The sequence below is a fragment of the Nycticebus coucang genome, chromosome 1 (assembly GCF_027406575.1).
Source record: "Nycticebus coucang isolate mNycCou1 chromosome 1, mNycCou1.pri, whole genome shotgun sequence".
Taxonomy (NCBI): Eukaryota; Metazoa; Chordata; class Mammalia; order Primates; family Lorisidae; genus Nycticebus; species Nycticebus coucang.
Window position 1 is genome coordinate 159,983,004 of NC_069780.1, and position 27,906 is coordinate 160,010,909.

The following is a 27,906-nucleotide window of genomic DNA, read 5'->3' on the forward strand; positions in this document are numbered from 1 at the left end:
CTCAACTCAGCCAACGGATTTCTGTGTGGTATGGAACATCTTCACAAGCAACATTCAGCGCAGACAGAAATTTCTGAAATTGTGGTTTAGTGTATTACCTCTAATGAAGTTAACACAAGATACCACAGTTTTCGTAACAGAGTCCCACTTCAGTAATTTTCTACACAGCGCTTGTTGGTGGATGAGGCAGTGTATGGCTATTGGATGAGAATGGTTATGTTTGTCCATCTCTTGGTTAATGCGAGCAATTACTCCTTTCTTACACCCCACCATGCTAGGAGCACCATCATTTGTCACACTGGCTAGTTTTGCCCAGTCCAGCTCCAAACTATTCACAGTTTGGCAAACCTTTTCATAGATATCCTGTCCTGTAGTTGTTCCTTTGATGCTTTGCAGTGCAGCAAACTCTTCTGTGACTTCGAAGTAGTCATTCGTTCCACGAATAAAAATTAGAAGTTGTGCAGAATCACGAACATCATGACTTTCGTCGAGTGCCAAGGAAAAATAGGAAGTTTTTTTGCAGAGTTTTGTAAATGCTGATGCAAATTGTCTCCCATTTCTTCAATCCTTTGTGTAATTGAGGGTCCTGAAAGACTCACTGTACTAAATTAATCGGCCTTCTCTGGACACATCTCTTTGGCAACAGAAAGAAGCATTCTTTAACAAATTCTCCCTCCACGAATGGTCTCCCGGTACACGCTATTAGCTTGGCAACTTGAAAACTTACTCGCAGTGATGAAGTATTTAGCTGTTTCTGCTTCACAAAAGTATTTTGCTCAGTTGTCGATGTATATTTCAGTTTTAATATTTTATCTTTTCTCACTTCTCCAACCAAACAATCACATTTATCTTTATGTTGAGTTTGATAGTGTCGACGCAAATTGTATACAGACACTATATTCTGGCATATCAAACACACAGCTCTTTCCTTGTACTGCATGAAAAAGTAATCATAAGTCCACTGTTCTTTGAATATCCTACATTCCAAGTCAATTTTTCTCTTTCTTGATATCATTGTTTCCTGGGGATTCCAAATTGCTATTAGTAAAATACATATATATATATATATATATATATATATATATATATATACAGCACTCCAAAAACAATATGCCAGCAATAACTTTGCCCACACAGAGACATATAGACTGCACTGCCCATCAATGCAGTCTGATCAGTGTCCATCAATGCAGCCTTGCTAGTCCACATCATTTCAGCCTTGCCAGTAACCATATGGTGGAACTCCGCTTTTACCTCAGGCTCACACTGGTGCGGTGTGGGAACAGGCATGATTTCAGAGCCAGTTCCTCCACCACCTTTCCAGTTCACACTACCCTGTGCAAACCACACTGCAATCTGTGAACTCGCACAGGTGAGAAGACCCATGCGATCAGATTTCACTGCAGGAGAAAAGAAGGCACATATGCCTTTTTTCTTCCAAATCTAATGCGAGTTCAGCCATACAAGCATATGGCTGAACTCGCACTGCTCAGAGATCACAACAGTGTGAACCGGGGCTTACACAGCACACAACATACAACATCATACAGAACTGAATAGCAATCAGAATATAAATGCACTTACTGTTAATTAAATTGGGTTTCCTACTCCTTGGCTGTCTGCAGAGCCAGATTATGTTCCCATGGGGCCCTAGGCAGATTACCAATTTGGGGCCCCCATGCGATAACACTGAGCACTGACCATTTGCATTAACACTGACTGCTGACAATTTGCATTAATACTGAGCGCTAACAATTTGCATTAACACTGAGCACTATTTGCATTACCTCTGAGCTCTGACCATTTGCATTACCTCTGAGCACTGACAGTTTGCATTAGCACTGAGTGCTGACTATTTGCGTTATCACTGTGGTGTAACCCCCCTAGAAACTACCCCCAACCAACTAACCAACTTAAAAAAAAAGGCTCTCAAACTACCTTCAAAAAAAAGGCTCTTCTAACTTCAAAAAAAGGCACCCCATCTGCAAAAAAAACCCTCCTAACTTCAGAAAAAAAAGGCCCCCCTTAACTGCAAAAAAAAAGGCCCTACTAACTGCAAAATAATAAAATAAAAAATAGACCTCCTAACTTCAAAAAAAATAAATAAATCCTAACTTGTGCTTGCTGCGGTCCTTAGGCAGCAGCAGGCTCTGCACAGGCAACCTGGTGACTCCTCCAATTACACCAGAGATTGAGATGAAGAGTCAAGAGACAAAGAGAAGGAGGGTTGGGGAGAGACAGAGAGAAGGAGCAGAGTTGGAGAGTTGGCGCACATTCCACACATGCGTACTGTGGCTCGAGGCGAGTTGGCTGCTAAGCATGGCAGCAGGGCTGCAAAAACACTTGGCAGGCTGGATAAATGTCCTCGGTAGGCCACATGTGGCCCGCGGCTGTAGTTTGAAGACCCCTGGACTAAGCAAACAAGTGTCAGCATATGGACTGGACACTATCAGATCTGTGGAGTCATAAATTCAGACAGGCACAGCAGCAACTCATCCTTACTGGAACTGATATCAGGATGTGAGTGTGATTTTCCCACTGGCACTGTGTCCTCCAATAAAATTGTGCTAAGACATGGAGAATCCCTGATCACTGCCATGGTATCTCGCATGACATTGCTTCAAGGACTACATTTTTTTTTTTTTTTTTGTAGAGACAGAGTTTCACTTTATGGCCCTCAGTAGAGTGCCATGGCATCACACAGCTCATAGCAACCTCCAACTCCTGGGCTTAAGCTATTCTCTTGCCTCAGCCTCCCGAGTAGCTGGGACTACAAGCGCCCACCACAACGCCCAGCTATTTTTTGGTTGCAGTTCAGCCGGGGCTGGGTTTGAACCTGCCACCCTTGGTATATGGGGCCGGCGCCTTACTGACTGAGCCACAGGTGCCGCCCAGGACTACATTTTTGATAAAGGAGACGGGCAATGGGCACATGAACACAGGATGCTCTCATCTCACCACCTGTCTCATCATCAGAAGTTGTCAGCTAGAGCACCAGATATGAGACGATAACCTGCAGGGCTGGGTCTGGCCTCTGGAATATGGTCTACATGTTTTAACAATGACTGATATATATCCCCTATCATTAAAACACACAGCTCTGGAAACCAGTAAATGGAAGTAGGGTTGGCCCCTCTCACCCTCACTGTCAGTGACTCATTTGATGAATTTATGCCTCTCTTTCCCATTGATACAGGATTCCCCCACTCGGGACTATAGGAATTCTCCCATTCTCTTGGCCCAGGTGAGCTCAAAAATCAGACCCCCCATTTCCAGGCACAAACAGGCTGCCTTTTCCAGGCCACACCCTCTGGGCTCTTGATCATGAACAAAGCAGCTTGAGACTTTTTTAGGTGGTTCTACCTTGAGTAAGGAGCACACATCCCAATCCCTTCCCTGAAACAAAAACTGCAAAAACCTGAAAACCTTGCCCCAGGGGAGGGACTGCATTCAACTTTGAAAGGTATTTTTCCACCTACCAAATCCTAGCCAAAATGTAATTCTCCAGACAATATATACCCCTAGACAAAGGACTTGGAGAGACTTCCTACTTGGGTCTTTCCCCCTTTGCCAGAAGCTCTGGTGCATTTTTACTGCTTCTGTATTCCTTTCTATCTAATAAACTCCTATCTTACTACTGATCTGTGGTCCGTAGGTTCACTCTTTGAATCCCCGAGACCAAGGACATACTGAAGAAGAAATTCCACTAACACCACAACCTAGGCTAAGCTAAATTAAAGGCTTTAGTTCCCAGGGTATGGGGGACACGTTCATCAGGGGACCAAATAACAGTTCCAGTGAACTGGAATCTATACAAGTCACATAATCACTTTGGCCTCCCTGTGCCAGTGGACAAGCAGGCAAAGAAAGGGGATATTACACTGGTGGTGATATTAACCCTGATGATCATAAGGCGCTAAGGAGGTCTATGTCTGGAGCCCAAGAGATTCACTGGTGCATCCCTTTGGGTCCTTGTAATCATAGCAAACAGGTGGTGAACAGGTGACCAACAGCAATCACTGCAACTAAGGACTCAGATCCTTTAATTATGAAGGTCTGGGTCACACTACCCAATCTAGACCACCTGAAATGCTGCCAAAGTTGAGAGAAATTTAAAATGGGTGATGGAGGAAGGGGAATGGGTCCAATTATAGCCTCAGGACCACCTGCAGTAATTGACCATATCTTGGTGGGTCTCAAAGTCTGGCCTCTGACTAACAGTAAAGTGCATATACTTGGGCCCCACCCCAGATGTTCTGAATCCAAACATCTGTGTTCAACAGGCTGTGTTCAACAAGCCCTCCTGGTGACTCTGATGCACTAGAGCCTGAACCACAGCAGCAGCTCATTCTACTCACCTACTGCATTAAGTCCTTCTAGGTCCCACGTGAAGGAGGGGACTTAACGGAGATGCATCTGAGGGGAGCACAGGGTCGGGATGGGCAGTGTCCACCAGCTTCTGTGCACCAGTTCAGAGCCCTCAAATCCCTCTCCAGCCACAAATGCCGTGACCATTTCCATACAAGTTTGGGCAGCTTCATGCAGGCTCTATCTGACCATACCTTGTCTCAGGCCAGTGCTATGTTCCTCTTTCTTCCACTTAAGGGTGCTCTGACACAAAGGCATGGGAAGCACAGTGAACCACTCAGCACAATCCAGAAATGCAGGGCAGGTGACACTATGGGCCATCCTTGAACAATGCCAGACAGAAGCTTATGAATAAATGCTCTCTCCTATCATACCCTGGGCAGACTCCTGAGGTGTGTTTCTTAAGGCTCCTCAGAGGATCCTGTAAAACTGAACACTGGTCACCTGTAGCACTGCCCAGCTGCTAATGTGTCTGTGTATTGGCTATTTCCCCTGTCCCTCACCCCCATGCCCTGGGATCATTTCCCAAATAAACTCTATCTGGCAGCCTTTGTTTAAGCTGTGTTTTGGGGTAGGGGGTGGGTGAGGGGACCCAGTCTGAAACTCCTAGTTGCCTGGAATGCTCTTGGCATTTTGCAAGTCACTCCTGCTTCTCATACAGCTCTCAGACAGACATCGACTCAAGTTGCTTTTTTTTTGAGACAGAGCCTCAAGCTGTCCCCCTGGGTAGAGTGCCATAGCATCATACCTCACAGCAACCTCCAACTCCTGGGCTCAAGCAATTCTCCTGCATCTGCCTCCCAAGTAGCTGGGACTACAGGCACCCACCACAATGCCCGGCTATTTTTTGGATTGCAGCCGTCATTGTTGTTTGGTGGGCCCGGGCTGGATTCAAACCTGCCAGCTCAGGTGTATGTGGCTGGTGCCTTAGCCGCTTGAGCCACAGGCGCTGAGCCAGTGGCCTTTCTTTATGACTAAAGTAGCAAGTCTCTAGTGTCAGATCAGCCTTTTTGAATTCTCTGCATGCCATCTATCACTGATGTTTTTCCTTTTTTTTTTTATTGACATAGCTGTCAGTGCCTCTATCCTGTATTGGAATGTCCTGCACACGAGAGGAGGGACCTGGCCTATCTTATTCTTTGCTGTTTCCTCACACCTTAAACAGTGACCACCACGTAGGAGGCACTGACCAAATCTTTCTTTTTTCTTTCCTTTTTTTTTTTTTTTATAGAGACAGAGTCTCACTTTATCACTCTCAGTAGAGTGCGGTGGCATCACAGCTCACAGCAACCTCCAACTCCTGGGCTTAGGCGATTCTCTTGCCTTAGCCTCCTGAGTAGTGGGACTACAGGTGCACTCTACAACACCTGGCTATTTTTTTGTTGCACTTTGGCCTGGACTGGGTTTGAACCCGCCACCCTCGGTATATGGGGCTGGCGCCCTACCCACTGAGCCACAGATGCCAGCCCAAATATTTCTTGATTAAACGAATGAATGCTGGAATTTGTGAATAACATCCCAAATCAAGCCAGAATCTGGGCTAATAAACTTTTTGAAGGAAAAAAAATACGTATCTCAAATTTAAATTTATTTAAAAATTACAAAAATGTATCCACTCAGATTATCCATGAAAAAATTTAAAAGCAATAATGATCTTGGTTAAAGACCAGCAGTCTAATGTAATTTATAAAATTGAACAAAATTTGGACGTGTGTCTTATGCCTCTGTAGACCCGGGATCCTTTCTTTAGGTCTCTTTCTTTAGGGTCTGGTAGCATCATTATTGGGACATTTTCCAAAGCCTTTTTCCTCTGGACTCTGTGTAAAATGATTCTGTAGACTCCTGTGATTGAGCTGCGGGCGTCTCTCCCTTGGTTATTTGTAATATGCTCTTCTGTAATACCCAAATGCTCTAACGTGCTTTTGACCTCACATTCTTCTTCTTTGAGGGCGCTGGTTTCTGACAGATGCTTGGGATCCAGGTGGAAAGGCTCCAGAGGGGCGGGGTAGGGCACCCCTCGCATCCATTCGTCCTTCATGACACGGTCAATCCCGTGCCTCTCCGTGGGCGTCGGTTGAAGGACTCCTCGGATGAGCCGGTGGCAGGGCTCCGACACATGCGAAGGCACGCTATATGCGCCCTCCAGGATGCTCTTTTTAAGTTTGGCCACAGTCTCCGCCCGAAATGGCATGGTGCCTGTCACCATGAAGTACAAAAGCACCCCCAGGGCCCAGATGTCCACATAAATGCCGACGTAGTGCTCGTCTCGGAAGAGTTCAGGCGCAGCGTAGGGAGGAGACCCACAGAAAGTGTTCAGCGTTTCACCTTTTTTACTTACTGTGCTGAATCCAAAGTCGCCCACCTTCACACAAGTGCTACTGGTATAGAATACATTTTCTGCTTTCAGATCTCTATGAATAATTTGGTTTTCATGCTGCGGAAGAAGACATAGGGGAAAGTTATTTTCGAAATAAAATTCTGAAATTAAAAAATGGTATTAAATTCTTTGAAAGAGTGAACTGGTGATGGCGCAATACCTAAAATTCAATGGGAATCAGCTTAAATCACCATAACAAACCCTGTTATAACCTTCAGTCCAATGTAATGCCCACACCCCTAAAACAGACCAAAGGTTCTATTCTTCCATGGGCTGAGGGTTGAAGTCTGCTTCACACATGCTGACTCATGAACCAGAAATAAGACCTTAGGCTCAGCGCCCGTAGCTTAGCTGCTAAGGCGCCAGCCACATACACTGGAGCTGGAGGGTTCAAACCCAGCAGGGGCAGGCCAAACGATGACAACTGCAACCAAAAAATAGCTGGGCTACTGTGGTGGGTGCCTATAGTCCCAGCTACTTCAGAGGCTAAGGCAAGAGAATCGCTTAAGCACAAGAGTTTGAGGTTGCTGTGAGCTATGACGTCACAGCACTCTACTGAGGGCAGTACAGTGAGACTCTGTCTCAAAAAAAAAAAAAAGAAAAAGACCTGGGACTTAGGAACCTACCTGTGCTGAAGCATAATGAAACAGTCATCCTTAGTTGTTAGGTCATACATGAGTTTTTCTGGCTGAGGGAATCTCTTGATGGGGGCTGAGATCAGGAAAGCTTGGAGCCCTCCTCAAACTTTCCAGCCTTGCATTTTTGTGTGGACCCCCTTATCTTTACAGAATTCAGTAGAAGGGAGGAGCCTGCATTTGGCCAGGCTCTAGCAACAGGTTGTACTGTGGGTTGTGGACACCTGCTCCCTCTCACACTTGGATTTTGGATCCAGACTGCATTCTGAATGCAATCTTCTGAGGACCTTTGACCTTTTCAGTCCCAATGGGCGCTAGAGAAATAGCTTCATGTGCTTTTCCTGAGGGGGCCTCTTATGGTAAGAATCTTGGCTGACCCTGAATCTGGTCAGTTCTAGGTTCATTTCTACCAACTGTGTTCGGTGAGGGTCAGTTTTCTTCTTATAAAATCAGATACAGATAACAATGTCATACAGCTTTGGTGAGAACTATACAGTGCTCAGCATGGTTTTGGCACATAAATAAACACAGTGAACTTTGGATCTGTGTATAATTCACATTTGCTCTTTTCAGAGCCCAGAGTAGTAAGAGAAATGGTAGAGCTTCCAAGAACTAAGGTCTGTATCCTCTATCGCTGGATTCTCTTCTGTTCTCCCACCAGTTTATTCTTCCAAGTAGGATGTGGAAGACTCATGGCCCAATTGTTCCCTTACTTGGTATGGGCTTATTTCCTGGGCCAGGACCATGTGGAGCACAGAGACAGCTAAATGATGACTAGTGGTTTACTACAGGTCTGCAACACCCACCACCACTGCATCAAGTTCTCCTCTCTGCCTCACTTCTTTTCTCCTCCTCTCCTCCCTGTAGGTTATTAATTCCCCTGCAAATTTTTTGGCCAGGAGCTCACCAATCCCAATCTTGCCCCTTACAACTATCCAGGCAGAGGAATGAACTAGAAACAGCCTCTCAACTATAATAGATCCCCAACAAGCGTCTGTTTTCCACTAGTTGGGCAGACCCATTCAACTGGGATCTGGGTAAGGAGAGTGGCCAAAACATACTCGTGAGAGTGGGAGTCAGGTCTGCAAGTCGGGTTCCTCCCGTGTACCCAGCAACACAGCCAACAGTAGAGAGGGCACAAAACAACCAGTTCTTGGAGGAACTAGGGAGTACATTTTAGGATTCCAGAATTACAGCGAGAAGTAATCAGAGAACTAAAATAAGAACAACACAATCGGGTGTTAATCTGCTGGGCACAGAGGCAATAAGAGCCCGGGGAGCTCACTGTGGGCAAGAAGAAAGTTTCACAGAGAGAGACAACTGAGCCAGTAGGAGGTGTGGGTGGGATTTGGAAAGTGAGACATGCTGAGAGGCGAGAGGGCATCCTGGACAGATTTAGAAAGGCACGACCAAGAAGCAGTAAGGACCAGCTAACTGGGTAACAGATAAGAGGCTGGGTGTGCTGGGGAGTGGGGGATGTTCACTGGCTATGCCCAGTGACTCCTGCCCACTGTCATGGAAGCCAGAAGGCTGCTGTGTAACTGGAGATCCCTGGGATGTTGCTTCCAAGGCAAGGAGCATGATCTCAGCCAGACTTTCTGATGCTCACAGAAGGGACTACTCTTTGCCCTTGTAGGACTACAGCCCTCTGGGATGCTTGAGTGGGAGTAAAGCCCCATGCTCCCAAGGCAGGTGGGACAGGAGTAAGACTCTCATCATTCCCCACCCCTGCTCACCATGTGCTTCACGGCAGACACGATCTGGGAGAAGACGAGCTTGCTTTCTGATTCAGAGAGCTTCCCTTCAGTGCTAATCTTCCCAAATAGCTCCCCACCCCCTGCATACTCCATCACCAAGTGGAGCTTGGATAGGGTCTCCACCACTTCATAAAGGCGGATGATATTGGGATGGTGCAGTTTTTCCATGCTGGAGATTTCTCGGGAGAGCAGCCTTTGAGTTTTCTGGTCTAACTTGGTCTTGTCCAGGATCTTGATGGCCACCTTTTCTGAATAAAACAAAAACAAAACATCAAAGGATGTGCCAGAGTTCACAAGAGAACAGACGTTTAGAACCAGAAGGGATTTAAACAAGCCCTTTTATTGAGTGGCTGCTCCAAGCTCGAGGGTGCATCAGTGGCAAAGACAAGGCGATTCTTGAGTTCTTCCCTTGCATCAGCCCTAGTCTTCCACACACAGGTTTTGATGCCAAATCCTGCCTCCCAGGGGAATTTTCCAGATAAAGTTGATGCTCCTTTGCTTAGCAAAGGATTCTTGAGTTCTTCCCTTGCATCAGCCCTAGTCTTCCACACACAGGTTTTGATGCCAAATCCTGCCTCCCAGGGGAATTTTCCAGATAAAGTTGATGCTCATTGCCCATCATCGCTGTCCACCACCCCCAATTCCCATGCATGTTTTAATCCAACCATTACAGAACTTTTTGTTGTTCTCTGAAAAGGTACTGAACATTCATGCCTGGGACCCTTCCTCTACCTGGATCATTCTCTCCATTGTTCCTTCCCTGTTCTTTACTCAGTTAACTCTTGATGATCCTTCCAGGTGAGCCTCAGAATTAACCTGTCTAGGGAGCCTTCTGTGACACCTGTCCTACGATGACACAATGTCCAGATTCTTTACTTTCAGAGCTCCAGTGTTCTGCAATCTCAGCTCCTTGGCCTGTCCACACCAACTCCCTCATCTGTCTCTCTCTGGCTTCCTTCCGAGCATGGACTGTTTTATTGGACATTTGTCAGGGTACGGCACACGATGTCATGTACGTGGTGCACCAGTACTCCGTGCCGACCCAGGGCATGAGGAAATCGGCACTGCAATGGGCTGCTGGTGGGAGGATTAATCAGTACAATGGTTCTGGATTGTACCTGGGATAACAGACTGAAATCCTAAAGAATGATTGTTCCCGTGCATTTGTTCCCGTGCAATTGTTCCCAAGCATTTCACTTTTGACGTGTTTCTGACACATGTACAAGGATGCACGTGTAAGAAGGCTTCTACGATACTGGGAATGGCTTAAGTATCCAGCAAGAGAGATGGTTAAAATAAAGTGCAGCTCAGCTGGGAGTGCTGGTTCACGTCTTTAATCCCAGCACTTGAGAGGCCAAGACAGGTGGATTGCCTGAGCTCACAGGTTCCAGACCAGCCTGAGCCAGAGTGAGACCTTGTCTCTAAAAATGTGGTGGGCACCTGTATAGTCCCTGCTACTTGGGAGGCTGAAGCAAGAGAATCACTAGGCCCAGGAGTTTGAGGTTGCTGTGAGCTATGATGCCACAGCACTCTACCAAGGGTGACAAAGTGAAATTCTGTCTCATGTATACCAAGGGTGGTGGGTTCGAACCTGGCCCAGTCAAACTGCAACAAAATAATAGCCAGGTATTGTGGCAGGCATCTATAGTCCCAGCTATGCAGAGGCTGAGGCAAGAGACTTGCCTAAGCCCATGAGCTGGACGTTGCTGTGAGCTGTAACACCATGGCACTCTACCGAGGGCAACAAAGTGAAGACTCTGTCTCTTAAAGAAAAAAAAAAAGAAAAAATAATAAATAAATTGCAGCTCATCTAATTTTATAATGCCATTCCATGCAGCCATCAAAAATGATGATATTGATCTCTATTTTTGTGTGTGTGTGTGTGTGTGGAGACAGAGTCTCACTTTATTGCCCTCAGTAGAGTGCCATGGGGTCATATTGCTCACAGCCACCTCCAACTCCTCGGCTTAGGTGATTCTCTTGCCTCAGCCTCCCAAGTAGCTGGGACAACAGGTGCCCGCTGCGATGCCTGGCTATTTTTTTGTTGCAGTTCGGCCAGGGCCGGGTTTGAACCCGCCACCCTCGGTATATGGGGCCTGCGCCCTACTCACTGAGCCACAGGCGCCGCCCTGATCTCTATTTATTGATATGAAAAAACACTCAATGTACAAGTAAGGAAAAGTACATATTTGCATAGGAAAAAAATCTGGCAAAATGTTTAGAATAGACAATTATCTTCTAATTGGGGAATCACAGATGGTTTTCCTTTAAATTATGTTTTGCTTATCTGTATTTTCTATTTTTTCTACCATGAATATAGACTAATTGTATAATGAAAATGATTCATGTAAGAAAATAAATGAATAGCGATGCCAAAATAAAACATTGTTCATTTTTTGGTTTAAATTGGGTCAAACTTTCTATTAGAAAAGAAGGACGTGGGGTGGCACCTGTGGCTCAAAGGAGTAGGGCGCTGGCCCCATATGCCACAGGTGATGAGTTCAAGCCCAGCCCTGGCCAAAAAATGCAAAAAAAGAAAAAGAAAAAAGAAAAGAAGGAAGTTATCAGGCAGGTAAACAGAACAGGATCACAGAGTATCTGTTCAACTCTTCAAAAAACTGCTTCGAGGGCAGCGCCTGTGGCTCAGTGAGTAGGGTGCTGGCCCATATACGGATGGAGGCGGGTTCAAACCCATCCCCGGTCAAGCTGCAACCAAAAAATAGCTGGGCATTGTGGGACACGCCTATAGTCTCAGCTACTCTGGAGGCTAAGGCAAGAGAATCACCTAAGCCCAGGAGTTGGAGGTTGCTGTGCGCTGTGACACCACAGGACTCTGCCGAGGGCGATAATGTGAGACTCTGTCTCTACAAAAAAAAAAAAAAAAGGGCTTTGACGAGCTTTGGTATGGGGGTTATTGCCATGAAAATAGGCACTACTAGGTTAACTAGAAGTGCTGTTGGTTCATTAAAGGCAGTCCATTAGGGCTTCTGGAAAGGAAAGAGGCAGCGTGCACTGGTGTCTAAAGCAGCCAGCGCTAGTTGGCAGGCAGGCAGCCCCACAAACGAACCTCCGACAGCGATGCTCTGGCATCCTTCCTCCCGGTCTCATCTTTTCTACTTTTCAGTCTTTAGGGTTTAGATTCCCTTCAGTTATTTACCTGAAACGGAAACTTCAGTTCTGAGTACTCATTGGGTCAGCTGTTATTTTAAGGGTGGGAATAACGAATTTCACCCTTGGATCTTGTACATTTCCTGTAGAGCAGCCCACTGCTTCACCTCGTTCTCAGGGCCACTGACTCAGGCAGGTGATTGCACCCTCCTTACGCCCCTCTGCCCCTCTGCCCTGCGGCCACCACACACCACTCCTCACAGGATTAGTGTTGAAGAATTGGGTGGCGTATGTCAGGCTACCGTGACAAACCCCCCTTTAGCACAATTCTGATTTTCTTTTTTTCCTTGCATGGTTCTTAGCTATCCCAGGGCCAGGGCTAGACTGCAGAGGAGAGGTGTGAGGATGAGTGCTTTCTTAAATTCTGTGCCTCGATCCCCTCACTTTGTGTGGGTTCACATTACCCCAGGCCTCACAACACAAATGTGTAATCATATTAAACATCTCTAAATCCCTGGTATCCACATTGTCACTTGGTGGTAGAAACTTCTGTTCCATGGAGAAGTAGGTCTCTAAATATACAAATGTTCAGAGAGCACCTACGATACAGTGAAAAAGATAAGCACTGTCCTCACAGTCCGGCGAGAGAGAAAGACTTTAAGAAAAGTTCTTCGGGGCGGCACCTGTGGCTCAAAGGGGTAGGACGCTTGTCTACCCCATATGCCGGAGGTGGTGGGTTCAAACCCAGCCCTGGCCAAAAAAAAAAAAAAAAAAAAGAAAAGAAAAGTTCTGCAGGTGTGGCAGAGGAGAAGAGAGGATACAGAAGGAAGAGGGAAAGGCCTCCTGGGTGAAGATGCTTACGTTGTGCCCAGGAGGTGAGGAGAGAGGCCCCGCAGCAGCCTCGTCAGCCTGGAACGGTAGGCCCGGGTCAGAGAACCCGAAGCCTTGGGGGTTGTTTTGGAAGCGCGGCCTTTGTCTTTAGACTACTGGGAGACATAACAAGGTTTTAAGGGTGAGGGTTATAATCTCATCCCCATTCTAGGAGCATGTTGGCAGCAGGGTGGGTAATGCAGAGAGGAACACTGAGCTGAGAGCAGGGTGTGGTTTAGGAGGGGCTTATAGAAATGCCAAGAGAGGACTCTTGGTGGTGGCAGGAGAAAAGTAGACAGATCTGGGAGGTCAACCTCTCCTTTCTCCAAATTTGATGAGGAGTCTGACACAGGTCCCACCTAGTAGACAACACATTCTTCAAACCAGGACTCACAGACCCAAGCATCTCTGGAGTCCAGGATGGTATCAGCACAGCAGGGTTATTGTAAGCAATAGGGAGTTGTTTGGGGGTGAGGGGACAGTGGTGTCCTGAGGAGTACCTGCCCCCATGGAAAGGGCAGCCACTCACTGCTCAACACCACGTAGGGTCACTATTTGGAATGTAGGCTCAGCTGTCAAATCTTTTGATTTTTTTTCAAGAGAAGTCAGATATCCTAAATTGTATGTAAAACTTTCCAAGTATAAAATATCAACAACTAATCCAAATTTTAAAACCTAGACAAAGCCAAGCAAAATATGTCTATAGGACCAAGGGGATAAGGGGAAGGAGCAAATATTAGAACCTAGAAAGAGACTATTGGGTAGTGTCTAGACACACAGCCAGCCTGAGTCAATCCTACAGTGAGGGGCTGGGGAAATAGGGAACAGCCCCCCTTCCTCTAATACCCTACCAGAGCTCCCTAGAGACAAAAGGCAATTGGATCCCAGCAGACCAGGGAGACTGGATATAGTCTGAGCTGAGACCAGAATAAAGACAGGTGAATAGATCTGGATGGGCAGATGGGAGATATCAGATACAGGGAATTTGGGGAGAAAAGTGCCCCAGGTAATGAGGGCATAAGACAGGGAGATGTACCTCTAGTCTGGGGCCAGGGAAGATTTTTAACACTTTCTCTGGAGCCTAAGACTTAGAGGAATGAGAGAGAGGTTCTAAAAGTAGGAATGAGTTAAGAGAGAGGATCTTGAGGCAAGAATGACTTGTTAATTTAGGGTTATGGTCTACAAGCTTTTTTGATTGGCTTCCTTTATCTAGAAAACATTTTTGAGCATTACTCTCATATACATATATTTATTTATAAATTATGTGCATATACCACTAATATGGTACACATTTTCCATATATATAATCATAGAGGTCAGGCACAGTGGCTCGTGCCTGTAATCCTAGCACTTTGGGAGGCCGAGGCAGAAGGGTTGCTTGAGGCCAGGTATTCAAGACTTAGACCAGCTTGGGCAACATAGTGAGACACCTCCTCTGTACAATAAGTTTTTTTTAATTAGCCAGACATGGTAGCTCATGCTTGTAGACCCAGGTACTCAGGAGGCTGAGGTGTAAGAATCACTTGAGCCCAGGAGAATGAGGCTGCAGTGAGCTGTAATCAAGCTACTGCATCAGCCTGGGGGACAGAGTAAGACCTCATCTCTAAAAATAAATATATAATAAAATAAAAAACATAAAAATTTAAAAGAGGATATAAATGGAAGTTCTAATATGTTTCCTCCACCCCATAGTCATCTTAGGTGTCACCTGGGGCATACTTTACTTTCGAGATGACAACCATTGAGGGACTGAGATAAGACAGTCAGGCTGGCACATTGGGGAATGAAGGGAAACATAAGCCAAGATGAGGCTATATGAGAAGGTCTTGTGAGGCATTTCCTAGACCTCACATTAGGGCAGTGGGAAGCCCCTAGGTTATAGGCAGGGAATTACATGGTCAGGCTTGCGATTTCCAAAACATCGCCTCTGACTGCTGTGGAGAGGAACGATATAAGCTTGCAAATTACAGTGGTTTAATCCAACCAGGAAAAGATAAGAAATGCAGGAGGCGAAATGAATGGGACTTGATGTTGGCCGTTAGGATTGAGGAAGAAGGCCCGGTTTCTGGGTTGAGCAGCTGGGAGGATGGTGGCACTCCCTGGAAGAGGACCTCGTTATTGTCATAATGTTTTGGGACACTCCCTAAGTTCCTCTCCCACACTGTTGTGTTTGCTCAGCTCACTCCTGACCCTGATTAAACCCAGCTCCCTGCCTACTCTTGGCCTGCACCCTCACAGTTGAACGTGATGGCTTATCTCACTCTTGATCTGTGGCCACTAACCTTAGTAGGCCTTTAAAGCTTCTGGCAGACATGCTCTTTCCTTTGCATACTTCTTTCACGGCTTCTTTCCTTTCATCAACTCTCTAAAATCTTCTTCTACTCCTCACTAATAGCTGGCACTTTGCTTCCTACTTTACTGAGTAAAGAAAGCAACAGAAGATAATTTCCTCCAGTTCTGCCTACCACTTCTTCCAGCCTACCTGAATCCGTGCCCATCAACTCTGTCTTCCTTCCTGCTACTTGGGATAAACAGTCCCTGCTCCTTCCTAAGGCCCAACTAAGACTCATATACGGGCAGCGCCTGTGGCTCAGTCGGTAAGGCACCGGCCCCATATACTGAGGGTGGCGGGTTCAGGCCCGGCCCCGGCTGAACTGCCATCAAAAAATAGCCGGGCGTCGTGGCGGGCGCCTGTAGTCCCAGCTACTCGGGAGGCTGAGGCAGGAGAATAGCTTAAGCCCAGGAGTTGGAGGTTGCTGTGAGCTGTGTGAGGCCACGGCACTCTACCCAGGGCCATAAAGTGAGACTCTGTCTCTACAAAAAAAAAAAAAGACTCCATTACATGTTGAATAGGCTCTCATCCACTCTCATCCACAAAATGACAGGCTTCTCTCCTGCATCACTGAGTTTCCCTTTCTACTGTTTCATTTCCATCAGCACCCATTCAGGCCATTAACTCATCTTTAAAAAAAAATCCTCCCAATAAAAATGCATACATAGGTTTACTAAAAGTTTTATTATTTTTTTAAAACTTGGCTAAGTTGCCCTTTATTAACAAAAAATAGCTAGCTTTTGGTAAATTCCACCATGAAAAACACACACCATGGCTAAAACACACACCAAGAGACATTCCCCAAGCTGAAGAATTTAAAAACACGTGGGCAGAGATTATGCAGTATAACGATGGGGCGTCAGGTTTCCCCTTGGGTAACTATATGGGAAACAATCAGGATTACTAAACAGTAAACAAGACAGCACAATAAAGCTTTTGAACTTATTTTTTAGGCATCAAAGTAATACTAAAAGTTTTAAACTAGAATGTTCATAGCAACATTATTCATTATAGCCCCAAACTGGAAACTATCCACATCAACAGCTGAACTGATAAACTGTTATATTCATCTGACAGATGACTGCACAGCAAAGAGCACAAAGCACCTAGAATACACAAAATTATATGGACGATATTCACAAACTTAACACTGGGAAATGAAGCAAGACGAAGGAATACGTCTGTATGATTCCATTTTGATAAAGTTTAACACAGGAAAAAGGCAACCTATGATGTTAGGCATAAGGATAGTGGTTAGGCTTGAGGATCTCGTTACTAGAGGGAAGGCTGGGCATGGGAAGGGGATCTGAGTACTGGAAATGTTCTCTTTCTTAATCTTGGGGGTGGTTATACAGATCATTCCGTTTGGAAAATTCATTGAGCTGCATGGCTATGGTTTCCATACTTCTGCGTGCATGTTGATACATGCTAACATCATATAGAAAAATCACAATAATCCTCTCATGACCCCACTTCCCCCTCCAGCATCAGAGCCCTTTCTCTCACTCCCTTTATGGTAAAACTCCTTTAAAGAGTTGGTTCTAGTTCTCTGTCTCCAATTCTCCCCTCATTATCTCTTGAACTCAAGAAATTATGCAACTAAAAGTGCTCCCCTCAGGGTCACCAGTGATCACCAAATTGCTGAAACCAGTGGGCAGTTCTCAAGCTTCATTCCAAAGGCCACACTTATTGCCTGGTTTCTAAGACAATGCACACTTCCGGGGTTCTTTTTCCTTCCTGCCTCTTCTTCAAAGGCTCTGAGCTGTGTCCTTTTCATTCCCCTAGGCCCCAAATATTGGAGACCTGAAGGCTCAGTACTTAGACCTCTTCTCTACAATCACTTCCTTGGTGATTCCAGAAACAGAAATACACGTGCCCACCGGGTGTTACGTTAGTTTGGGTTCTTCCAGAAGCAATCCCCAGGCAGGGACTCGAGTGCAAGTAGTTTATATGGAAGGTGATCCCAGGAAACACAAGTAAAAGAGGGAGGATTGAGACAGGAAAGGGAAGACAGGCAATAAAGGGTCTGTGACTAAGGAAGTCCCCAGGGAATCCCACTAAGAGTTACCACGCTGGAGTTTCACTATGAGGAGAAGGAGAGTGCTGGAGCTCAGACATCATCTCCTGCCAGCAAGTGGTTTTTGGCCACTCCCCCGGGGGATGTGTATTTCTGGCCTGCTGTGCATGTGGGTGGAGCAGGCTCCAACGGCTAGAGAAAGTGGAGAGGCAAAGGGATGGAGAGGCTAGCAGTTGGAGGTGAGGCCTGTGTGCACTGAAATGGTAAGGTCCGAGGAGACGCGGGTGAGGCACCAACAGCATCTGCTCTGTAGTGTCACAGATGTGTGACTGGCACGTCAGTCAGAACAAGTTCAATGCTGAACTCTTCAGCTCCCCCAGCTCCAACCTGCTCCTACAATCTTCCCCCTTTCAGTAAGTATAAACTAATTCTTGTGCTTACCTGCGTCAAAAGCCTTGGAATATTTAATTCTTGTCTTTTATATTCCATTTTCAATCCATTAGCAAATTCTGTTATCATTGGCCTTTTAAATACAGCCAAACTCCAGCTGCTTCTCAGCATTACACTGCTCCCTTCCTGGTCCAGGCCACTGTTCTTGCTTGCTTGAATATTGCAAAAAGCTCCCACCTGACCTCTCCTTTTCTGCCTTCTATAGCCTATTTTCTTTCTTTTTTTTTTTTTTTTGTAGAGACAGAGTTTCACTTTATTGCCCTCGGTAGAGTGCCGTGGCATCACACAGCTCACAGCAACCTCCAACTCCTGGGCTTAGGCAATTCTCCTGCCTCAGCCTCCCGAGTAGCTGGGACTACAGGCGCCCACCACAACACCCGGCTATTTTTTTGTTGCAGTTTGGCCGGGGCTGGGTTTGAACCCGCCACCCTTGGCATATGGGGCTGGCGCCCTGCTCACTGAGCCACAGGCGCCGCCTCTATAGCCTATTTTCAACAGAGCAGCCGGCGTGATCCTGATAAACCTTGAGCCAAATCACGTCAGTCCTCTGCTCCCTAGAAGGACTCCTGCTTCACTCCCAGGAAAAGCCAGACTCCTAACTTTGGCACACCTGGCTCTCCACCATCTGCCCCCTGCGACTCTCTGCCTTCATCGCTCTTGGCTGTATCAAGAATAATCCAAGCGCTGATGCTTGCTGTACTCTCTGCCTGATGATTTCTCCCATATAGGTAAATAGCTAGTTCCCTCATTTCTTTCAGATCAATTACAACCTCCTCAGTGACGCTGTCCCTGGCCAGCTAATATCAAACCACAGCCCTCAATGCTTCCAATCTCCCCTCTTGCTCTATTATCTTTCTTATCACTTAACATAATGAACATTTTATAAACTTATTTTTGTGTCTCTCACACTGGAATGCAAGGTTCATAGGGACAAAGATTGCTGTCTGTTTTGTTCACTGCTGTAACACCAGTCACTAGACTAGGGTCCATTACACAATAGGTACTCGAGGTACTCAACAGGTATTTGCTGAATGAATGGTCTCATTCCATCCTCACAAGGACCCAGGGTATTATCATCACAGTGCACGCTCAGTTTTGCACTTGGCGTTTGTACTCCCTTGTATGTCCCCCTGTAACTGTGCTTTCTGCTGGCTGTGTGACCTTCTGTCTGTTATACACGCTTTCCTCTACTTAAACATTCCTGTAAGGTATTAGGTCGCTGTAACACTATAAATAATACTACAATAGTTATAGTATTTCTGAGACATGTACAAGGACTTATTTTTAGAGTAGATTCCTCAGGAGATGGTTACTATGTTTTTTCAAAACAGAAATGAATTAATAAATAAATGAAGTGAGAGAGGGGAAGAAAGGATCGTAGAAACATGAGACAGGAGTGAGAGGTCGGAAGGGCCAGCGACAGGAAGCACACACACGGCCGCCTCTTCTACTTCTGTCCGTGACAACAGATGGGACATAAAATATTCAGAAGCCGAGGGTATCATCTCTTTTGAGAAATTTCCAATCAACCTAAAAAGGAGTTCAAGATGGCTCTCAGCCTGCCCTATCAACATGCAGGACCCAAGAGACTCTACGCCAGCAGAGACCCACGCTGGAGCCAGAGCCGCTGGTGTCTTTTTTTAAACTACTGTCCTAAACAAGCATTTAAAACTCAAGAACTGAGTCCTGGGAGCTTCCCCCCGCAGTGAAAACTCTTTGCTTTGTTTTTTTCTTTTTTAAGGAATTTCCTCCATTATCTTTTCCAGACTATTCATATTTCCTAGAAAACCTCATGACAATTCTGGACAAGTTGGCTTTGTCCAGGGTCCAGATTTACACAAACCACGACCCATTCTCCTGCCATCTTTTGCACATACCACGTTAGACTGGTTAGAGCGCCAGCCCTGTGTCATTTTCACATAATAACCTATCTACAGCATTGGGCACGTTCTTGCTCCTGGCTAGTCGAGATCTCTCGGCTTAGCTGGTTAATGTCTCTGTGGCGGGTATGTCCACCCATTTGCTGCCCTCTCTGCTCCTTTCTCAGACATACTTCTTTAGATTTCAGACTCTGTAGAGAGAGCAGTGGGCATGTGACTCTAAGGGTGACAGCTTACTGACACAGGTCAACCCTTGACTCAGAGGTGGCTTATCACCAGCTGGCAAGTGAGCACACATACTCTCCCTTTAAAATTGGAACAGAAATAGAATGAAATTAGTGGGATGGAGATGGCCAACAAAGCTGAGAGGTCATGGACACGTGGGACTGGCAACAACCATTCCTGGCTATGATGTGCCTTCTGATAATGAAGCATAGAAAGCCACTCTGCAGAAAGAAGTAGAAAGATGGAACAGATTCATCAGTAGAAATAAATAGAAATTAGAAACCACAGGGTAGCAGAGAAAGCTGTGGCTTGGTAAAACTTCCCTGAACTTAACATCCCCTTTCCAGGTGAGTTCCTAAACCTTGGGACAGCCACTTCTGTGCCTCTACTTCCTCATTTATAAAACACAGGAGGACCAGATGTCACTGTTTCCTAGAGTGGAACCATTAACACTTGTGAGGCAGAAATGATTTTAGTGCATGGAAACAGCCTTAAATAGCACTGAACCATGGCATAAAAAACATTATTCCCATTTCAATGCTTCTTTGATTTTCCTAATTATGGCAAAGAGAAAGCCTGAGATCGGTTGTTAGCATGTTTTAAACATTAATTTCTATTACTTGGTCATTTTCCTTGAAAGCTGTTAAATTTTTATTCTTTTTTTTTTTTTTACCATTACCTTCTAAAACCAGCAAGTGAGGCTGGTTTTTCATTATTGTAATAATATTATGTTTCCTTTTGAAATAAGTTTAAGTAAAAAATAAAGTTGTACCAATGATTAGCTACTGTCCATTGAGTGGCTACAATGTGCCCTGTACTTTACCTATAATTTATAATTTTTCCAACAACTCTTAAGATAAGAATCATTATCTCTATTATATTGCTGAGGCAAATGAGGACCAAAGGTTAACTAAGGTGCCCTATGTCAGATGCCCAGTAAGTTTCTGAATGAGGATGTTTTTTCCTTTTTCCAACTTTTTTTCTTTTAAGAGACAGAGTCTCACTTTATTGCCCTCATAGAGTGCAGTGAAGTCACAGCTCACAGCAACCTCCAACTCCTGGGCTTAGGCGACTCTCTTGCCTCAGCCTCCCAAGTAGCTGGGACTATAGGCACCCACCACAACACCCAGCTATTTTTTGTTGCAATTTTGCTGGGGCCAAGTTTGAACCCGCCATGTTCAGTATATGGGGTTGCACCCTACCCACTGAGCCACAGGAGCTGCCCTAATTTAGTACTTCTATTGTTGGCCTCAATGAATTATAAATGAATATTATCCAAAGGGAAATGAAATTTGAAAGTTAAATGTAGCATGGAAACCGGACACAATACTTCATAATTGATTTTAAAATATAAATGATACCTGGGTTATCCATTTGTGACATATAGATGCTATTTGTCAACAACAAATGGATACTAAATGTCAACAACATTTTACTATTTTAAAAGCTAACTGCTGTATATGCTAACTGCTGTAGGCAAGTGTTAGTTCTGTATTAGAATCCATTAGAATCTATTACAATCACCTGGAGAGTTTTAAAATAATATCCATGTCTAGTTCCACTCCAGACCAATTATAGCTCTGGAGGTGGATTCTGGGCATTGATTTTGGTTTTTAAACTTCCCCAAGTAATTCTAATGTGCAGTCAGAATTCAAAACCATGGTGGTAGGGAAAGGCAGCTAAATTGATCTCAGTTTCTGTATGGGGATGGATGAGAATTTTTGTTGATAAGGACAATTCAATTGATCTTTGGTGTACAAAGGCAAGACACGGCTAAAGCAACTCTGCAAAATAATACCAATAACTAACATTCATTGAGCACTTGCTCATTATCCCTTATGACACCCTATGTTATTGGCTATGTTTTGTAAATGAAGAATCTGAGGCTCAGAGAAGTATTTTAACTAATTCAGGTAAATAAATAGAGAAGCCAAGATGTGAAGACATGAACCCAGACACTCAGGCTTCAGAGCAAGATGGAAGGGGACTTGGAGCTCCCAAGGGGCAAGGAAGTGAACATGTGGGCAGAGTGGGCCAAGGGGCAGGGCATGTGTGTAGGGCCTAGCTCAGGGATTGGAAGAGCATGGGATCGCGGGTTGGAGAAGAAAAGAAAACGAAAGACAACTCTAATATTATAAAAAGAGACCTTAGATATATGGTAGCAGGCTGAGTCCAAGCAGAGAACTTATCAGCAAGGGATTCTTGGGCAAGGGTAGAGCCTATGGGCTTTAGGAACTTGCTAAATTATGCTTAGTTGCAAGTGTTCTTTTTTTTGTCCTGTAACTCTTAAGACAATCACCAGGCTTCAGCTAAGTTACAGGTACCTTGGGGAAGTGCTCACAATGGGGCTGGAGCTGCAAAGGGGCGCTGGGCTGTCCATATAGTTCTTCCCTGAGGCCAGAAGAATCCCAGAGAGACTGGGTAGCCAAGCAAGTGTGGAGTGAAGAGCCTCCCAACAAGGAGACCGAGGACAGGCAGACCCAAGAAGGAAAGATCCTGAGAGATCAAATCCCTTTCTCCCACATATTATAGAAGTAGCAGCCTCTGGTTAGAAGGGCAAACTGGACTCTGCTATTCAGAGAGAGTGGCCCTGGGAAGTCTCTTGTGTGCTATTGTTCCTGACACTCAAATATATACAGGGTGGCCTTAAAGTTCGTGTGCATTTTTAAAATCGCACATTATTTTAAATCGCACACGAACTTTATGGCCACCCTGTATATAGAAGCTCTAAGTACAGGCTGGGTATACGCGTTATCTTGGAAACAAGCCACATTCCACTTTGCTTCTGAAGGCATCACTGGAGAAGACAGAACTACTGAAGCCACATTTAACTTCTCTGGACCTCAGTTTCCCTACTGCAAACTGGAAATAAAGAGACTGATCTTTTTATTAAATTAATTGGGTTGACCACGGAAGGCAGCTGGCACAGAACTCAGGCTCAGCTGAGGTCACCTTACTTGTTTCCCTGGCCCGGGAACTCCGCCCCCACACCAGGCGCGGATTCCACAGGGAATGACCCTCAGGAAGTCAGGTCCTACCTTTGGTCAGGGAGTGAATTCCGAGCTTGACTTGGGAAAAGTTCCCACTTCCGATTTCCCCTCGAATTCGGTAGAAGCCGACGCGTTTCCCCAGCGTGATGTCCCTCATCACCTTCTCATCTTGGGACATGTCCTGAGTGAGCTTCTCGAAGGGCGTCAGCTGCTGGGGCTCCTCCTCCTCACCCTCCTTGCTGCACTCGGCCTGACAGCCACTTTCCGCGCTGTCGCGCCGGTCCCACCTGGCGTAGTGGGGGTTCACCAGGCCGCCTCCATTCGCGCACACTGCAGTCATCGTCCCCGGCAGGCTCACGTCTCCATGTCAGCCGGGAGCCAGGGGTCCAGGGCAGGTTGCGGAGAGGCGCGGGGGGCCGGGCGGCGGCGGGGTGCGCGCCGAGGACGGCCAGCGCCGGGGTCCAGGGCAGCCGCCCGCCAGGCGGACGCTCCCGAGCGGCCTCCCTCAGGGATTCAGCGGGACGCGCGGGGCGAGCGCGCAGCCGGGTCCGGCCGGCCCAGCCCAGGGCCGCTCTCCCCCCTCGCCTCACTCGAGACGTTTCCCACCTTCCCTCACGTTGAACTTGCAGCTCAACCCGTGCAATGAGGCACCCAGTTACCACAGCCCCTTCCCTGATGGGACTCCGGGAATCTTCGGGCGACAACGTGTAGTCTGATGCTCTGGGGTAGGTGGCTGTGCCCTGGGACAAAGGCTCCAGTTTGCTATTTCCCTTGATGGCCCGGGAATCTCGCACTCTGGTGTGTAAAAGCCCCCGAAAGCCCCCCGAGTCCCTGTCTCCAGTGCTTATCTCTGACCTTCATTTTGCGCTTCTCTTGCTGTTCAGCTGCGCTGGATACCTAATCGGCTGGACCCCAGGAAAGAAGAAACTTGCAAACCAGCCCTCTGGTCACACGGGCGGCCAGAGAAGGATTAAATCCCTGCAATGTCACTTTAGCCGGCCTTTATTTAGATGAGCCTTCCTTTAAGCCGTGAGCTGTCTCAAAAGTTTGGCAGGTCTTGGTTCATCCTAAGAATACAGAGGAAGAAAATTATTAGCCATGCTAATACACTGTGCAGGATTTATAATGATCATGAAACTGCTTTGTGAGCATCGATCTAAAAGCACTCCACACATTTCTGGTATGACTTGTATGTGTATATCAGTAGTAGATGCTTGATCATGATTTAGTAAGAAGAAAAAAAACACCCCTCCATCTACATTGTAGAAAAGCCCTACAGTCTGTACAAATTTCTTGCAAAACTTTTTTATTTCTTAAAATTTAGGAAAATATGCATATTGCTAGGGACTTTACCTAACAAATGCAATCAGTGTAACCTGGCTTATTGTACCCTCATGAATCCCCAACAATAAATAAATAAATAAATAAATTTTAAAAAAGCCAGATTTAGAAAGCAATGATTTGACAGCAATGATGACAATATTCTCTATTATTGTCAGCTTTCAATTTCTCTTATATTTATTCAATTAATAGTTATGTCTCCCTTACTGATTTATGTTCTTGTACAACTTTTCTTCTACTAGTTGCTTCTACTCCTTCGTTGTCATTCTATGATAAAAGGCTGATTTTTCTCCTATGCTTACTTTTTTTTTTTTTTTTTGTAGAGACAGAGTCTCACTGTACCGCCCTCTGGTAGAGTGCCGTGGCGTCACACGGCTCACAGCAACCTCTAACTCTTGGGCTTACGCGATTCTCTTGCCTCAGCCTCCCGAGCAGCTGGGACTACAGGCGCCCACCACAACGCCCGGCTATTTTTTGGTTGCAGTTTGGCTGGGGCTGGGTCCGAACCCGCCACCCTCGGCATATGGGGCCGGCGCCCTACTCACTGAGCCACAGGCGCCGCCCCTCCTATGCTTACTTTTGAATTTTTTTTCTGGTTGTCCCTTCTCGGCCCAGCACCTTATTTTGAAGATGTGGGAATGGAGGATAAATAAGACTACACCACTGTCAATGATAAGAAATACTGCCCTGCTGCAATGTCTTTAGGACTTTTCTTCTGCATTCTCCAGTAGGAAATAGTCTCTTCTCTCCAATTCCCACAGCATTTCATTCATTTTCCGAAATGGCTCATCAACATGAAAGTGGGAACTGGGTTTAATTCATTGTCTATCCTGTTCCGTTACCCTCGCCCACCACATGGAGTGTGATGTTACAAAGCGTCCACTAAATAAATGTGATTTGAACTGCATTTTTGAACTTGAAAGTTCCAAACCAAAAACTTGACCAAAGACATGAGAGATTATCTTGGAAATGTGGATTGCCAACTCTGCTTGAGGATGCCATATTTTTATTTATTTATTTATTTATTTATTTATTTATTTATTTATTTTCAGACAGAGTCTCACTATGTCATCCTTGATAGAGTTCTGTGGCATCACAGCTCACAGCAACCTCAAACTTTTGGGCTCAAGTGATTCTCTTGCCTCCGTCTCCCAAGTAGCTGGGACTATAGGCACCTGCCACAACGCCCGGCTATTTTTTGGTTGCAGTTGTCCTTGTTGTTTGGCTGGCCCAGGCAGGGTTCCCACCCGCCAGCCTCAGTGCACTGTAACCACAGTGCTATAGGCACCAAGCCATGTCACATTTTTACAATTAAGAATAGGGTCTCCTATATGGGTTAAGGATGGGGTGGCCAAATAATCATAAGTGAAGTAAGGAGGAGCCTGATGTCCATTACTGCCCCTGTTTCTGGAGTGGGGGAGAGGAGTCTATTTAATAAAAGGAGGATAAAAGACAGAGGCTTAACAGGGGCCAGGTAGAAGTAACTAAACACATGTCTAGGTTAGAGACAGATTAGAATGCTTTATAAAAACATTTTTAAGATAAAAGACCTTTAATTAGGGTAAGGAAAATCTAAGTCATTGAATTTTTTTTTTTTGAGACAGAGCTTCAAGCTCGCGCCCTGGGTAGAGTGATGTGGCATCACCACTCACAGCAACCTCTAACTCCTGGGCTCAAGCAATTCTGCCTCCGCCTCCCAAGTAGCTGGGACTACAGGCGCCTGCCACAACGTCTGGTTATTTTTTGGTTGCAGCCATCATTGTTGCTAGGCGGGGCCCAGGCTGGATTCGAGCCCGCCAGCTCAGGTGTATGTGGCTGGCGCCTTAGCCACTTGAGCCACAGGCGCCGACCCTAAGTCACTGATTTTTAATTGTCCTGTGTTACAGCCTTCTTTGAGATTCTTATTTTGTTTTTTGAGATTGGGGGGTGGGGGGTGTCTCACTATATTGCCCAGGTTAACCTCCAACTCAAACAATCCTTCCAAAGTAACCGGTATGCATAAATACAGGCATGCCACTGAGCCCTGCTCCTTTGAGATGCTAATGAAATCTATGACCCTACACCTAGAGAAAAAGCAAACCCACACAATCCACATCCAATTTTAAGAGGCTCAAGGACACTCTGAAACCTATCTCTCCCTGGACCTCAGGTTAAGAATCTCTGTGAAGGGGTGGCGCCTGTGGCTCAGTCGGTAAGGCGCCAGCCCCATATACCAAGAGTGGCGGGTTCAAACCCAGCCCCGGCCAAACTGCAACAAAAAAATAGCCGGGCGTTGTGGCGGGCGCCTGTAGTCCCAGCTACTCGGGAGGCTGAGGCAAGAGAATCGCTTCAGCCCAGGAGTTGGAGGTTGCTGTGAGCTGTGTGAGGCCACGGCACTCTACCGAGGGCCATAAAGTGAGACTCTGTCTCTACAAAAAAAAAAAAAAAGAATCTCTGTGAAGAAAAAAAAGCATCTCTGTGAAGGCCAAGTGGCATTAGATCTCCTCAGATTCCTGTCAGAAAGACACGGTGAAGCTTATAAGAAACTAGATGTGAAGTAGCAGTAACCATCATTCTGAGAAAAAGTTTAGTTTAATCTAAGCAAATAGACAAAACGGATTTCAACACAATGCAATTAATCACCTTGTGTTATACCAGATGCTATGAAGAGCTTCCCAGCTGTGTCCTCTCAGAGGGCCTGTCACTGTGCTGTCCTTGTCTCTTGTCCTGATCTGCTTGTACCCCAACTAGATAAGCACCTGGAGGGCTATACTCTTCTCTGTCATGCGGAGTTCTATGCAGATGCCTGACATTACTCAATGAAAGTGTTTGAAGAAGAAGGTATTAGCTTACCAACTACCATTACATGGAGGTATGAATAGTAGAGGTAAATAATTTCATTTTTAAGCTAATCCCATTATTTAATTATCTCAGAAAGCTTATTTTTGCCCACATTTCTAAGGCCTAGGCTACAATTTACTAGCTATTAGGATTCCTTGCCCCACCATCTCGTGGAGGTGAAAGCTTAGTCTGAAGTCCATCATCCCAATAAGAATTGTTGCAAGGGGCTGTTTAGAAATGCAAATCTCCTCCACCCAGGCCCCTTCCAAAGGACCAGCTCTCCCCAAGTGCTCAGGCCTCAGGCCTCCCTCTGCACCTGTGTCCTCTCCACCCTTCCTGTTGGTCCAGGACTGTTCTCTGCTTCCCTGGTTCCCTAATTCTCCTGATTTGGGCTCTGTATCTTGAACTTTACTCAGGCCTTTGGATTTCCAATGTGGTTTTAGACTTCAAGTGTCTCTCAGGAATTCCTCTCTTCCTCCTTCTAATTTGACATACAGGCATTAGACACAATTACCAAGTGTGGCCAGGTCTTGGATTACACCCACAAATTAAATTTCTTGCAAAATTGTCTTGAGTCATTTGTCTTGTCTTAACAGTCAAGGAGACAAGTAACCTTCTGTTTATATCAAATAAAGACATTTTCACACTTTTGCAAATGTTGCTGTGGTTTGTATTAAGGATAAAGTACAATTGACAGTTACCAAGCTAACTGGGGGGAAAAAATGAACCACTGTCT

General features: G+C 45.7%; 1 protein-coding gene across 2 annotated transcripts in view; it reads right to left on the reverse strand.

Moving 5' to 3' along the window:
• Positions 1-5,939: 5,939 nt before the first annotated feature.
• NIM1K (NIM1 serine/threonine protein kinase) overlaps positions 5,940-27,906 on the reverse strand; it is a 62,490-nt gene continuing 40,523 nt past the window's right edge. For both annotated transcript variants that reach the window (XM_053591353.1, XM_053591362.1), the window contains 3 exons: positions 23,058-24,076; positions 9,117-9,385; positions 5,940-6,802 (listed from right to left, as the gene is read on the reverse strand). In XM_053591353.1, coding sequence (XP_053447328.1) covers positions 6,053-6,802; positions 9,117-9,385; positions 23,058-23,349 — 1,311 coding nt within the window. In that variant the 5' untranslated portion in view covers positions 23,350-24,076 and the 3' untranslated portion in view covers positions 5,940-6,052. The remainder of the gene's footprint in view (positions 6,803-9,116; positions 9,386-23,057; positions 24,077-27,906) is intronic.